General features: G+C 36.1%; 1 protein-coding gene across 4 annotated transcripts in view; it reads left to right on the top strand.

Moving 5' to 3' along the window:
- EFR3A (EFR3 homolog A) overlaps positions 1-16,221 on the top strand; it is a 90,858-nt gene that overhangs the window by 39,499 nt on the left and 35,138 nt on the right. For all 4 annotated transcript variants that reach the window (XM_081258690.1, XM_081258693.1, XM_081258691.1 and 1 more), the window contains 6 exons: positions 1,883-2,004; positions 7,052-7,201; positions 8,940-9,077; positions 11,318-11,396; positions 13,861-13,996; positions 15,740-15,907. In XM_081258690.1, coding sequence (XP_081114816.1) covers positions 1,883-2,004; positions 7,052-7,201; positions 8,940-9,077; positions 11,318-11,396; positions 13,861-13,996; positions 15,740-15,907 — 793 coding nt within the window. The remainder of the gene's footprint in view (positions 1-1,882; positions 2,005-7,051; positions 7,202-8,939; positions 9,078-11,317; positions 11,397-13,860; positions 13,997-15,739; positions 15,908-16,221) is intronic.

Here is a 16,221-nt window from a genome sequence, read left to right on the forward strand (position 1 = left end):
TTGTTAGAGAGCTCCCAGAGTTACAGGAATTAGAAGAGCTTTTCCATAAAATTGGGAAGGAAGATAATATTTTATGCATTTCCCTGGAACATAGCCGCACATGTTTTATCCTGTTCTTTATGCCAAAGGGCAACAGGAGAGGCTTCTGTAAATGATCACTCAGATTATACTTGAGTATTTGTGACTTTCAGTAAGTGAAAAGAGGATAAAGTTTCTCCTAAAAATTTTCTAGAACATTTAACATTTTAATGGCCAAATTTTAAAATTTCTGATTAATTTTTTTCTAATTTAATATGTGATTTTTGGTAGCAAGTTTGGAAAATGCAAGAAAATATGAAAGAGTAAACAAGTTAAAGATACCTGTAATTTCAGTATCCAGAAGTAGTCCTTTAATATTTTAATTTCTTTTTAAAATATATTTTAGAAAATGGGGAACATATTGTATATACACTTGTATGTGTTTTTTTTTTTTTTTTTTTTTTTCTTTTTGCGGTATGCGGGCCTCTCACTCTTGTGGCCTCTCCCGTTGCGGAGCACAGGCTCCGGACGCGCAGGCCCAGCGGCCATGGCTCACGGGCCCAGCCGCTCCGCGGCATATGGGATCCTCCCAGACCGGGGCACGAACCCGTATCCCCTGCACCGGCAGGCGGACTCCCAACCACTGCGCCACCAGGGAGGCCCTTGTATGTGTTTTTATCATTTACATTTTTTGAGCATTTCCTGGTATCATTCAAAGTCTCTTTTTATGAAAAATACAAATATTTGGCTTAATATTTTCTGAAACTCTTCATATGGTCAGTGTGTAGTATGGGAATCTTGAAAATTGGAATCAAACCCCTGAACTGCAATGCCAGTTTCACCATTTACTCACAGTGTCATTTTGGGCAAACGATTTAACTTCTGAATTTCAGTGTTCCTGTCTGTAAAATGGGGATAATGACACATTCTTTACAGGATTGTAAGAATGATTAAATAAGAACTCATGTGAAAACACCTAGTACAGAGTATGGTACAGAGTAGGTAATGAATGTCAGTTTCATCTCTGTCAGGTGTGGTATTTGTGGTCTTTTTCTAGATAATATGAATTATATGAAATTATAATTTAAAACAGATGACTTGGCTCTGGCTGAATTAATTTAAAATACTTTTAGTATCATAATTTTATTTTTTCAAATTTATTCTATGCTTACTTTAGTTTTATTTCCAGGACAGCTTTAGGCTATTTTAGAAGTAATAAATTACTGAATAAATGAGAAAGCAAATAAGAAAAAAAGAGTACATATTAAGGAATCATATGGCTAGGTCTGTGACTCATGTAGGATATTTAAAATTTCCTAAACATATGGATATCTCTCTTTTTTTAATCTTTAGAAAAGAGGTAGAATAAATTTTACCATCTCAGTATTTTTTCTTCTCTATTGAGTTGGTTTTCTTCAGTTTAGGGCCCTTTTTTCTTGTCCCGTCTCATTTGTATAAATATTATTCATTCATGTGTTATGTAACAACTGTCAAGATTTCCTACCGGAGATTTAAGAAATAAAATTCCCTGAAGGTTTGGGCCTGACTGAGCTTGTCATGGAAACACTGTCAGCATCCAGGAAATGCAGAAGGGCTTTAGAATGAGAGCTCTTGAGAGTGGGCTCACTGAAAAGAGACTGCATGACAAAGTTATATTTGATGTTTATAATGCTATATTCTTGATTTTGTAAAGTTCATTATCAAAAACTTCCTTTTGTATATATGTGGCATTTATGATATTTCATATTTCGTTTGCTTTTTACTTGGTTATTTCTTGTCGATGTAACAAATAATGAATGAAAGTAAATGTGTTTGTTCCACACTGTCAAAAAGGTGATAATACATCTTATTGTTATTTTTTTAGTTTGTCAAATTTGCAAATATTGAAGAAGACACGCCGTCCTATCATAGACGTTATGACTTTTTTGTATCTCGCTTCAGTGCCATGTGTCACTCCTGTGATAGTGATCCAGAAACACGAACAGAGTATGTATTGTTTTATGGTTCATAGTCTTGGAGTTATTTATTGATGAATATTGTATTTATATATTACATAATGATCACCCAAGGAGATGGGAAAATATATGCTTTATTCCTGAAGTACAACTTTTCATTGCTGTTAGAAGAACTGACTAAAGCAGCAAAATTGAGAGTGGTTTCCTAACTCAGTCAGAATAAAATGCAAAGTCTTTACTGTAACCCAGAATGCCCTTTAATGCTCACCATACCCCAGTGTTAGATCCTGTCATTTCTTCTTCCTTTCACTCTGATCTAGTACATGGGTCTCCTCGCTTGCTTGAATACATGAGGCACACTTTTCCCCAGGGCCTTTGGACTGAGTGGTCTCTCGGCCTTACCTCACTTTGTTCAGATTTCTGCCCAAATGTCACCTTATCATGAGAATCCTCCCTCAGCCACCTTTTATTTATTAATATCAGCCCTCCCATCCCACTCCCAGTTAAGCTTTATCTTCTCAGATCTTGTTGTCTGTTTTCTCTCCTCTATGGAAGATGAACTCCAGGAGGGCAAGGGTTTTGTTTTGAGGACTGCTGTATCACCAGTACTTTGAATATTGCTGAGCACATTACCGGCTCTCAATAAGCACTTTTTGGATGAATACATACATAAATTGAATGAATGAATGACTGTATGTTATGGGATCATTGTCTGACTGAGGTTGTCATGACAACTGATTTGGGCATTTTTAAACATTTCTTCTAGATACATCCTAGTAATAATCTAGAATCAAATACTTATCTGCAAACACAGTTGATAGATTGACATGTATATGAAAGTTGAAAATTAAATTCAAAATGACCCTGGTAAGTGTAGTTTGAGCTTTACCATAATACACCTAAAAAGAAAGAAACTAACCCAAATTCAGAGTGTTGTCATGAGCAGTCGATAGTCAAGATTGAGCATGTTTTGTGATTTTTACTTCTCTTTTAAAATAAAGGAATATACAGAAATGTAACTAATTAGCTTTAAGTATGCAAGCTACAGTGTTGCTTTACACAAACAAAAACAAGTGTAAAAGTTACTTAACTTGGAGAAAGAAAGCTGAGTGGTAGTTTAATAGTTTTCAGATATAAGATTTATTTCTGTCTGAGATGCTGTTAGTATAATTTTTCCTTGGTATACTATAGGCCATTTAGGATCCTGATGTTATTCCTTTATTACGAGTGTAAAGCCTTATAGAAAAGTAGAGATAACTATAACTATCTTATAATAATAAATTTCCTGTTTCTCCTAATCACTGCTAAAGTCTCTTTTTCTCCCTAAAGGATATTCAAAAAATGTTTTATAAAACTGTTACCTGTTCTCAGAAGCTGGTATTAGCTTGTTAATGGGGCAAAAAGGTATAAAAATTAGCTAAATAAAATGGCAGGTTTTTTTCAAAGTTGTAATAATCCAGAAGATAGGGGGGTTTTTTTGTTTGTTTAGTTTGTTCACGTAGGCATTTCCCGATTTTTGGTTAAGGTGGTGAATTTCACATATAAACCAATGTAGGTGAAAAGTGTTTATGATATTATAGTACCTATGAAAGGATGCATTTTAAAAATTCAGGGCTTCCCTGGTGGCGCAGTGGTTGAGAGCCCACCTGCCGATGCAGGGGACACGGGTTCGTGCCCCGGTCCGGGAAGATCCCACATGCCGCGGAGCGGCTAGGCCCGTGATCCATGGCGGCTGAGCCTGCGCGTCCGGAGCCTGTGCTCCGCAACGGGAGAGGCCACAACAGTGAGAAGCCCGCGTACCGCAAAAAAAAAAAAATTCAAAAATTTTAATAGGTATCTGATTTTTAGATTTTAGCGCCCCCTAGTGAAAAATCTTGTCTTTTGAACATGTAGTTTCATAACATTTTTCAACTTACAAAAAAGAAACTTGAAATTTTCTGTACACAAATGAAAGGTGGTACTTTGTCTTAATTCATTACTATATAATATTTGATATTCCAAAATAACACTTCATTTGAATCACTGTGAAACAAATGAGAAAACTAAAATGCTTTAAGATACTTAGAGGGCTTGTTTTTTTTTTCTGCTTCGTTTTTAGTAAAAGCCCTTTTGGTTTTCTTCAGGACTATTTATATTCCTTCTTAGGTTCTAACTTAGATAATTATTATAAATCCCTCTATTTTTAGCAATACACTGTCAAATAAAACTTAGGGGGCATGGCCAGTAGGAAATGGGGCTGATAACTGTTAAGATTTTCTTAAAATATTTGACTTGCAAATACTACCTTTGTAGTAACGTTAGGCTTGCCCACTTGTGATAGCTGCAGAAGAGATTTTCAAGACTTTCTTTTTGTTGTAGAAAGCAGCATGAATCAGACACAGCTTGTAAAAGGCAAGATTTGTCTCCTAGTTCACTTTCTCACCTGTTCAGTGTCATGTTACCGCCGTATCCCATGCTCCACCTGCTACTACTGAATGCCTGCATTACTTCCCGATGGGTTTCTAAGCAGTTTCACCCCCTTCCCCACATCTTCCATTCTCTAACCCTATTCGCAGCTTTTGGAAACAGTGCTGGGTAAGCTGAGTAAACTTCTAATGGTGACTATTTCAGGTAGTAACAAAAAGGGAGGGTAAATAACAATCAAATTTGGCCAGAATGAAGGTGTTTCGGGGTAGAGGGGCTACCGTGTTAGCTCTGCTCATGAGATTGTTCTTCCCCAGATTTTATATACTGTTCTCTAGTTACTTTTCTTCTCATCCTTGAACTGATAGATTTTACTTTTAAAGAAGAATGAGGAAGAGCTTGAGGAAGTTGAGAGCTGTGAATCGGGAAGGGAGGATAGGGCAGCATTCTCTCACAGTATGGATAAATATGGATAAATTTTAAGTCCCATATGAACACAGTAATGTATATACATCAGGGCACACGGATGTGTATGTGTATATGTATATGGCTCAGGTTATCGGCACTGCATTTTGATAGTTCTCCTTCGTCATACCTTTTAAGGAACCAGCCTCGTCTTCCATCTAGGTGGACTAAGGGAGGTGAGAGGTTCTCAGGGAGAAACAGTGAATGAAAAGTCTGCGGACGCATTAAGGGTGTTCAGGAACAGTGAAATCCTGTTCTCACTCAGCTGCTGAGACTTCTAGGCAAGAAATGGGAGAGAATCTGGTCCATGTTGGTTTGAATTATTATCATCCTCTTAGGAAAACCTAATTTTTTTTTCATTTTTTAAAACATTTTACTGAAGTATAGTTGATTTACAATGTTGTGTTAATTTCTACTGTACAGCCAAGTGATTCAGTTATACATATACATACATTCTTTTTAATATTCCTTTCCATCATGGTTTATCACTGGATATTGAATATAGTTCCCTGTGCTATACAGTAGCACACTGTTTATCCATTCTATATATAATAGTTTGCATCTGTTAATCCCAAACTCCCAATCCATCCCTCCCCACCCAGCTTGGCAACCACAAGTCTGTTCTCTATTTTCTGTGAGTCTGTTTCTGTTTTGTAGATAAGTTCATTTGTGTTGTATTTTAGATTCCACATATAAGTGATATCATATGGTATTTGTCTTTCTCTTTCTGACTTAGTTCACTTAGTATGATAATCTCTAGGTCCGTCCATGTTGCTGCAAATGCTATTATTTTATTCTTTTTTATGGCTGAGTACTAGTCCATGGTATGTATATACCACATTTTCTTTATCCATTCATCTGTCAATGGACATTTAGGCTGTTTCCATGTCTTGGCTATTGTAAATAGTGCTGCATTGAACATTAGGGTGCATATATCTTTTCAAATTATAGTCTTCTCCAGACACATGCCCAGAAGTGGGACTGCTGGATTATATGGCAGCTCTATTTTTAGTTTTTTGAGGAGCTCCTATACTGTTTTCCATAGTGGCTGTACCAATTTACATTCCCACCAACAGTGTAGGAGGGTTCTCTTTTCTCCACTCCCTCTCCACCATTTGTTATTTGTAGACTTTTTGATGATGCCCATTCTAACTGGTGTGAGGTGGTACCTCATTGTAGTTGTGATTTGCGTTTCTCTAATAATTAGTGATGTTGAGCATCTTTTCATGTGCCTGTTGGCCATCTGTATGTCTTCTTTGGAGAAATGTCTATTTAGATCTTCTGCCTGTTTTTTGATTGGGTTGTTTTTTCATTATTGAGTTGTATGAGCTGTTCGAATATATTGGAAATTAAGCCCCTGTTAGTTGCATCATTTGCAGATATTTTCTCCCAGTCCGTAGGTTGTCTTTTTGTTTTGTTTATGGTTTCCTTTGCTGTGCAAAAGCTTATAAGTTTGATTAGGTCCCATTTGTTTATTTCTGGTTTTGTTTCTATTGCCTTGGGAGACTGACCTAAGAAAACATTGGTACGATTTATGTCAGAGAATGTAGGAGAACCTAATTCCTTGGATTAAATTATTTTTTATTGAAAACTGATACAGACAAAATATGTCTATATTTTACAGTCTTTTTTAACTTTAAATGCTGATTGTAAAAAGATGGTATTAAAAGTAAGCCTTGGGCTTCCCTGGTGGCACAGTGGTTAGGAATCTGCCTGCCAATGCAGGGGACACGGGTTCAAGCCCTGGTCTGGGAAGATCCCACATGCTGCGGAGCAACTAAGCCCGTGCGCCACAAGTGCTGAGCCTGCGCTCTAGAGCCCGCAAGCCACAAGTACTGAGCCCGCACACCTAGGGCATGTGCTCCACAACAAGAGAAGCCACCGCAATGAGAAGCCCGCGCACCGCAATGAAGAGTAGCCCCCGCTCACCACAACTAGAGAAAGCCCGCATGTAGCAATGAAGACCCAACGCAGCCAAAAATAAATAAATAAATAAATACACTTATTTTTAAAAAAAGTAAGCCTCTTTTGGAACTGCCATATCTCTGTCCATCTTAGATTTTTGAGATTTTTATTTCTTAGACTTATTGTATGTTATTTTTATTGTCTCAAGGTAACTATTTATTTGACATCCATTCTCTTAGCTAAGTAAGCAGACTTGTTTAAATAGCTTTTTTTCATGACTCAGTTTTTTTTCTTCTTTTTTATAGAATCCGAATTGCTGGAATCAGAGGTATTCAAGGTGTGGTTCGCAAAACAGTTAATGATGAACTTCAGGCTACCATTTGGGAACCCCAGCATATGGATAAAATTGTTCCATCCCTGCTGTTTAACATGCAAAAGATAGAAGAGGTTGACAGGTATTGAATAAAGATGTTAGGGCTGGGGCTGTGTTACTTTAATATGTGTGTATGTGTGCTCGCTTGCTAGGGTAAGAACGTTTGTCTTTAGTATTATGTATATAGTAGTCTCGTAAACTTGAGCAAGTTTAAATATGTATCCTTTCTGAAAAAATATCAGCTTCAGTCGTCAAATTAGACTGAGCAGACAGATTTTGACTCAGACATTTAAGCTTTTATTTCTTTTAGAATAAATTTTCACTTTCTGCTTATTATTGGGCATCCACATTGCTATTTGAATTAATACTACTTAAAGCTGCAAGTGTAAGAAATAGAGATTATAAACTGAACTTCTGTTAGAGATCCAGCATGCTTTTTCATAGGGAGTTAGTACTAATCAAAATAATAATAATAATAGCAGCTACTATTCACTGTATATATATTTTTCAACAGAAATACTAGACTATTTATATCTTATTTATTCTTCTAAGATATTTTGGCATGGAATATTGTTTTGGGGTGTATGCTGATTTCTTCCCCCCACCCACCCCAGTAACGTGTTGAACTTAGGATTCTGTACTTTATTCTCTTTTTTCAAATGCCATAAGCATTCTTTCCTCCCAAATTTCTGTTGCCTTACACAGAAGTACTGTGCAACCAAGTTTTAGAACCAGTATTCTCCAGTTTGGCTTATATGCCGATCTCCCTGATTCTTGCAGTTTAAAGAGGGAAATCCAAATTGAATTTAAAAGATATTTAATTCTGTAGTTCTAAAATTTTAACTTAATTTGTAATTTTGATGATTATGTGTGCAATATCGAAATAAAAGTGGTCTAGAAGTGAAAAGGTGAAACTGGTAACTCTGCAAGCGCTTATATGTTTATCAAAATTTATGGCAATTACAGCAAGTATTTATGCTAGATTCCTTAGATGTGATTGTCTCCAGCTTTGGAAACCTAAAATGTGAAACGATATATTTTAACACCTTCTGTATTTTTCCTGTTCTTGGCAATGTAGCTGAGGTTAGTTTTTCTGTCTAAAATATTTATTCTTCTAAAGGTACCTGGCTAGTTGAGAATTGACTCCCCATAATTATGGCTCTTGAGGTACAAGATTAGCATAAATAGGATACAGGAATGCTGATACCATTGGTTGCCAAATTTTAAGAAGTTGTGTTTTTTCATGGTTTTATCCCAATGCTACAGATACATGCTTTTTTGAAATTATTATTACACATGAATACATTAGTCTAAAATAAGGTTTTAAAATATGAACAAATAGTGTCTATTGAAGATATCTACTTATACAAATGTTCTAATTAGCTTTTAAATTTTTATTTTTTATTCAGACTGTGCCATAGTTTTTTTCTTGATTTTATTTTTGCTCACTTACAGTTAAACTGGGTGATCTTTGGGCACCTTGTTCTTACTAGGATTTTGCTATAAATGTAGTGAAGTTGTAGGAAGTTAACAAGCAACTACTGAGTATTTTGCCTTTAGAGAAGGTATTCTATTAGTTAAAAACAAGTTATACAAGTGAATTTAGCTGTCCAATTTTGAAAGATTATGTGATTAGCTTCAAGGTGTTGAGTTCAAGAAGTAGGATTAAGCTCTAAAGTTATTTTGGGATAAAAAGAAAATGTCAAAAAAAAAAAAGAAAATGTCATTCTAATATTTCTGAGAAGTAAAAATCTGTTCTGTTTAACTGTCAGAACTAGTGTCAGAATTCTCACATTCGTTTGTTTGTCTTTATTTTTCAGTCGCATAGGCCCTCCTCCTTCTCCTTCAGCAGCTGACAAAGAAGAGAATCCCGCCGTGCTGGCTGAAAACTGCTTCAGAGAACTGCTGGGCCGAGCAACTTTTGGGAATATGAATAATGCTGTGAGACCAGTTTTTGCGTAAGTAGTTGATGTTTTCCTGGTTACTTGTGACTGTCCTATATTCATTCTGTTTTAATTTACTTACAGAGGACAAATACTCTTACCTGTGTGAGTGAGTTATTAATAGAACCAGTGTAGCAGTGTGGGAAGGGTACAGGATTGAGTCAGACAACATCCCTTTGAGCACTTGTTCAACCACTTCACTAGATTTTCCCCCTTAAATAGGAAATACAATCATGTGCATCATTTCACTAGAGTTTTTATTCACACCTTGAAATGTATATATCCAGTAAAATATTAAAACAAACGAATGTCCAAGTATGATGTATCTTATTTTATTAACTTCTGGTCAGTTCCTCATATTCCCTGGCTTCTATTTCTTGGCTTTCTTTTTGCCACGGCTGGACTACCTTAGGTCGCATTCTCTTCTCTGACTAAATTTTGTCTTATACCGAGTGACTGAGCAGAGCAGGAATATTAAATATCTTGTTGGTACTTATATGCTGCCTTCCAAGCAGAATACATTTGTGAGCCTTGAGTTTCTCCACATAGACGTTATCTCTGAAGCCTTGTAAACCCTCTTGAGTTCTAACTCAATTGTCAGGTGATAGATTTATATAACATTCTGTGTAATTTCTGGACATTTTTGCTAGTCTTTCTTTTGTTAATCATTTGCCTTGTCCTTTCCCCTTCCTGACTATAGTAATGTCTTTATAGCATATATAAAGTAGTCGAAATGTAATATCCAGAATTCTTTATTTAGGGCAGATATTTGGGTTCAAAGTTGAGCTTTAGTTACAAGAATCTATAAACCACAAAATTAAGCATCAGAGAAATATTATAGTGTTTTCAAAAGGATTCCCCCCACCCCACCCCCGACTTCTACCACCACCAAAAAGTTGAGACGTACCGTTTAAAGACTCTGTGGGCTTATGAAAATGCTACTAAGAACTAATCAAATTATGTCAAATATAACTAAAGGCAGATTTATTTTTTCCAGACATGCTGATTTAATATCAGAATTCCAGCTTTTATCTTGTTAACCGAGAGGTAATCTATAGGGCCTTAAAAATCTAGAGAGCTAGTCTAAAAGAAAGAAACTACCGAATTAACTGTACTTGATTACTTGAGTAACTTGGAAGTGGGCCATATTCTTTTCTATGTAGAACTTAGTGGACTTACCTCCTGATCATGTGTTAATTAATCTAATTAAATGTTAAATAGTTAATTATATATTAGCTATTTAATTAATTAGTTGATTAAATATTAAATGCCCTCTCCAAGTAAGGTACCAGGTATTTTGGGGGAATATATACATGAATAAAACTGTCCTAGTCCTTAAAAACTTGATTGATAATTGACATTCATAGTGGCTTTTTACCTTGTGTGTTCTGTGAATTTTAATTTTGAGCTCATATTCATTGTAACTTTACTTGTGAGAATTCTTTGAGGCTTGGATTAACGGTGTGTACTCCGTAAGAGGCTTTATTTTGCTTCTGCTGAAGGCATGGATGCAGTGTTACCCAGGCACCGCTTTGAACTACATTCTTATCTTCAGTTTTTTTGGACCACATAGATACTTGTGAATTCTGTCAACCAAGATGAGAGCCTGGGTGCTAGGTGTATGGTTGAATTCTTCAGAGAGACTTTCATTTTTGTGATTCTTCTCAGAGCCAAGGCCAACACAGACAAGCTTCTTGACAGTCTTCTACAACATAGAACATTCCCCCAGATTCACTGAAGGTGTCGTCTTTTAAGGCTTGAATTGATGCATGTGTTTCTGATCTGATAGCCACGTTTCCTGGGTGGACCCTAAACTTTGTCTCCAGTCTCCTGTGTATACAACCCTTTAAACCACTAAGCTATCAGCTACCAGAGATCTGAAGATGTGCCTAAGACAGCTGCTGGCTTCAATGTATACTTACCTCTCCAGATTCTCGCCTTCTTGTGGAGTCTGGACTGAGGGACTTTTCTTTCTTGCCAGCTCATGTTGGTATTGAAAAATCATATATGTATGTATATGTATGTATATATATGTGTGTGTATATATATATATATATACATATATATATTCTAGTCTTTTATTGTTACTGTTTTATGAAAAGATTTGGCAGTTGTTCTGGAAATGGAAACATTGACTTTCTTTTAGATAATGTTCTTTTGATTGGTAGGCTTTGCATATTGTTGAGGGTTCTAGAGGCGAAAGTGTAATAAAAATAAGGAATTCTTAAAGTAATTTTCTTACTGTTAATTTACAGGCATTTAGATCATCACAGACTATGGGATCCCAATGAATTTGCAGTTCACTGCTTTAAAATTATAATGTATTCCATTCAGGTAAGGATTGGTTAACTGTTATATTTATATATAAGTAATTTTAGTTCTGTGTCGATAAGCATGTCCTCAGACAGAGATAGAGAACAATGTAGGAGATAAGACGTGTTCTTAATTTAGTTCTTTGTCTCATTTATTTTTATTTACTGCTTTTATTCTTACTTGCCAAGATGAAAAAATATCTAATTTAAAAGAACTTGGGGCTTCCCTGGTGGCGCAGTGGTTGAGAGTCCGCCTGCCGATGCAGGGGACGTGGGTTCGTGCCCCGGTCCGGGAGGATCCCACATGCCGCGGAGCGGCTGGGCCCGTGAGCCATGGCCGCTGGGCCTGCGCGTCCGGAGCCTGTGCTCCGCAGCGGGAGAGGCCACAACAGTGAGAGGCCCGCGTACCGCAAAAAAATAAAAAAATAAAAAATAAAAAGAACTAAATGATTTTATGATGACAATCTTTATTGTGCATTTATTAAATACATTATTGAGCATTTATATTTTATGATAAACTGGTATTAGAATTGATATTTATTACAGCATCATATAGCTGATACATTTATTGAATATTTACTATGCAATAGTGTAGTCTTTATAGATTGAGGCACCTGATGGGGCACTCTCATCTACTGCAGAGGACAGCCTTGGTTTTCGTCAAAACTTGAACAGACCCAGTTAGCTCTTAATTCAAGTGGGATTTTAGGTCTCTATTTTTTAACACTATCTGCATTTTTAATGCCCTAAAAAGTCATCATTAATTTAAAGGAAATAAGGTAGTAAGAAGCAGTACAGCTTTTAGTATAGGTCATACCAGGATTTGCATCCTAGATGTGCTGTTTACTAGTTGCATAGAACTTGGGCAGATTATTTAGCCTCTCTGAGCTTCAGTTTCCTCTTTTCTGAGAAGGAAATTTTAATGAATTCATTGAGTGGTTCATTTTTATATTAAAATAGAAGGTACCTTTTATCAAGTGCTAGCTATACCTCTGAATATGCTAGTAACCTTATGTATATGCTTTATCTCATTAATCCTCCTTATTCTATGAAGTAGATACTGTTATTATCCCCATTTTACACATCAGAAAACTGACCTTTAGAGAGGTCAGGCACCTCACTCAAGGGTACACAGGTAGAATGTAAGGATTCAAATTCTGGTCATTCTGTTGTAGAACTTTTGGTCTAAATTAAACATTAAGTTTAGGTTACTATAGCATGCCTAGCATAATGTAGGTTTTCAGTGCATGGTAGTTATTATAAAGCTGGTTTGGATGTGGAAGGATAATTTTAAAAATTTTTTTCCCAGTTTTATTGAGATTATAACTGACATATAACATTATATAAGATTAAGGTATACAACATTGCAAAATGATTACCATAATAAGTTTTCTCAAGATCCATCACCTCACATAGTTACACATTTTTTCCCCTTTGATGAGCACTTTTAAGATCTTTTAATTTAATTTTAGTTTAATAGGTGAGAAGTTGATCTGGCAATCTGTGGACATAATTAAGGCTGTTCCCCTGGTCTTCAGTAGCCTTGTATTTCTTCATTTGCCTTCCTCATTCAGATTTAGTTACTAGATGAAATTGTTTTTTACAAAAAGTAAAGTAAATTACAAAGTTGAAGAAACTGAAGGAATCAATAAGTATTTGTTGATTAAATGTCTGAGAAATGACTTCTGGTCCACAGCATTGCTTTAGAAGGAGCTTTAAGTGCATCATATGTTTTTTGAAGTCCATTAGTCAAAAATTACATGGTACTACCCACCAGAATGGGAGTTTCTGTTTAATAAGACCATCCTGATACAATTAAAACTTCTGGTAGATTTGATTGTTTTAATTGCCATTTACTATAAAATTGATATAGGAATCATTCTTAGGTAATATTTCAACCTATGTCCATAAAACATTAAACTAGCAGCTGGCCCTGATCAGGAAATTTCATCAGGTACACATTGTTAAGACTTTAATTTTGGTAGTGGCTCTTGATTAGATGGGAGTTTTGACTGTTTAGCATTGTTAGATGTCCATGATAAGAAATAGTATGTATCTGGTTGGGTAAGAGAGAAGTACTATAAATGTCATAATGTGTCTGTTTTTTAACAACATTTTGTCCTATTATCAAGTTATAAGAGTGTATAAACATTCTTTGTGGAATTACAGAGAGGTACAAAGAGAGTAAAAAATTTCTTGTAAATCTCCCTCTCAGAGATGACCAGTGTTAATATGTAGGCATATATAATTCCAGTCTTATATACTTTTTAAAAAACAGAATTTTATTTAACGTAGTATTTTGCAACTTGCTTTTTTTCACTCAGGATATCGTAAATATTTTCCGGTATCCCTATTTATTCTTAAAAAGAATGGTTTCTAATGGCTACATATTGTTGCATTAAATGTCACATGGTTTATCATTCTTATGAATTCTGCCAGGATGCATGTAATTGTTCATATATTTTTATACTATTTTGTTCTTTTAGGCTCAGTATTCTCACCATGTGATCCAGGAGATTCTAGGACACCTTGATGCTCGTAAAAAAGATTCTCCACGAGTTCGAGCAGGTATTATTCAGGTTCTCTTAGAGGCTGTTGCCATCGCTGCTAAAGGTTCCATAGGTGAGTGCCAGCAGCCCCCCCCAACAAAAAAAATTCATTAATCTTTTTCAGAATTTTTTTTTCAGTAGGAATAGCAATGTGTGGAAAACTCTTTGAAAATATTTGCCATGTTTTTAAATGTGCTCTAATTTCTCTTGAAATGTTAGGTTCACGTGACTATTGTCAGACTTCCTTAGTGTACACTTAAACATCTCCCTCCAGATCATTCTCTTCTTCCCTTCCTCCTTTTTTCCAATAAAGATTTTTGAATACCAGTTATATGCTAAACATTGGGAGGGTACAGCTCCAAGAAAGGTATGGTTTCCTTGGAGTTAGATGACTTTACCTAACCCTGTAACACAAGGCAGAATCTGATCACATGTCATGAGAAAACCAGGGTCCAGAGAAGGGAGGGAAAATGGATCAGCAGGAGGGAAGTATTATGTAGCCCGTTTGACGGGGACCTATGGTGGTAGTGTGGGGGAAGCCCGAGGAGCGGCTTAAAGTTCCACTTGTGGCCAGGCCACGGGTGTCATTCTACAGTGGACTGGCACGAGTTAAAGATTTACCGTACTCTTCATCAGAGATGTGTTATAGGGTAATTCATCTGGCTGCAAAGCGTAGGACACATTAGAAGTCACAGGTGGTTGTCACCATTGTAGGCACAGAGAAAGAACTTGACCTTGATGGCAGCAGTAGAAATGGGAACGTAAAGCCAGCAGGATTTGATAACTGACTGACCAGAGGGGTAACAAGGGGAAGGGACAGGTCAGACATCATGCTTTTTCACTCACATGGGATTAGAAGAATGGAAGGGTCCCTAATTACTGATGTTAGGAGGAACATCTAGTTATGGTTTCTTTGCTTCAAAATGAAAGTGGAACTATACATTAGCTGCTGAAATATTCTAATATTCACTCAGTGTCAAATGAGAGTGGGCATTTTGGATATGGACTTGTCATTACTCATAACTTACCTCAAAGAGATGGAAGCAGGTTACTTACTTGAAGAGTTAACTTGAAATATGAAGTGAAACACAGATGGTGCATTGACTGAATCGTCTCACCTGCTAATATCTATTATGTGTGAGGTTGCTATGTTTTAGGTTCTGTACATTCAAAGAAGCATTTGAACGCGGCTGCCTGTCCTGGAGAAAGTTGGAATCTAGAGTAGGAGGCAGAAATAAAAACACTGATTAAAGTAGAGCGTGATAGATGCGGTGCCAGAAACACAGTCAGAGTATTTATAGTACTAAAAACAGAGAGCATGTTTAGTTTACCTGAATGTGATAAACTGGCTAGTTTCTGTCTAATAATTGAGGCAAAATTCTTTCTTATTCAACCTCAAAAGATGCCAAATAAATTTCTTAGGCCACGGTGAGCTATTATTATAGTTCTATGGATTCTGACCCAACTGTCAGGTTACCCCAATACTGTACACATTATTCTGAGTAGACAAGATTAGATAGACGGAAAGTTTTTGGTAATCTTTATATGAATATACACATTTTGTGTGGTTTGTACCAAGGATTCAAACAGTGAGTTGCTCAGAGATGCCCAGTAAATGTTTGTTGGAATAGCTAGGAGACTTTCTTATTTAGGTATTTCTCATTTACTTTTTTAATGTGCTAGTTAGTTCATAAATTATGAAGTATTTCCAAGTACTTAAAAAATATGCAGAAATCTCTGTTGAGAAATACGAGGATTGGATTTGAGTGTACGTTGCCAGAAAAATGTATCTGCTTACATCAGGGTTCATTTGCAGGACCCACAGTGCTGGAAGTCTTTAACACGCTATTGAAGCATCTGCGTCTCAGTGTTGAATTTGAAGCACATGGTTTACAGGGGGAATCTATAAGCAGTGCCAGCTTAAACACAAGTTCCAAAGACAATGATGAGAAGATTGTTCAGAATGCTATCATCCAAACAATAGGTGAGTACATTTCACTTTTCAAATTATTCTGGAAAACAGTGATTCAGAAAGCCCTCACGGAAGGTACTTGTCTCTTATGGGACATTAGTCAGAGGTGAATGATAGCTTAGACTTTTAAAAAAACTTTCTGTTTGGAAAATAAACAAACATAAGAATACGACAAAGAACACTGTATATACCCTTCACCCAGATTCATCTGTTAATATTTTGTGTCATTTACTTTATCATTTCCTTTCTCTCTCTGTCTGCCTTTCTCCATCCCTTTCTCCATTTCTCTGTGTGTGTATGTATATGTGTGTATATATAGATATACA

This window comes from Mesoplodon bidens (genome assembly GCF_964165515.1).
Source record: "Mesoplodon bidens genome assembly, chromosome: 16".
NCBI classification, from domain to species: Eukaryota; Metazoa; Chordata; class Mammalia; order Artiodactyla; family Ziphiidae; genus Mesoplodon; species Mesoplodon bidens.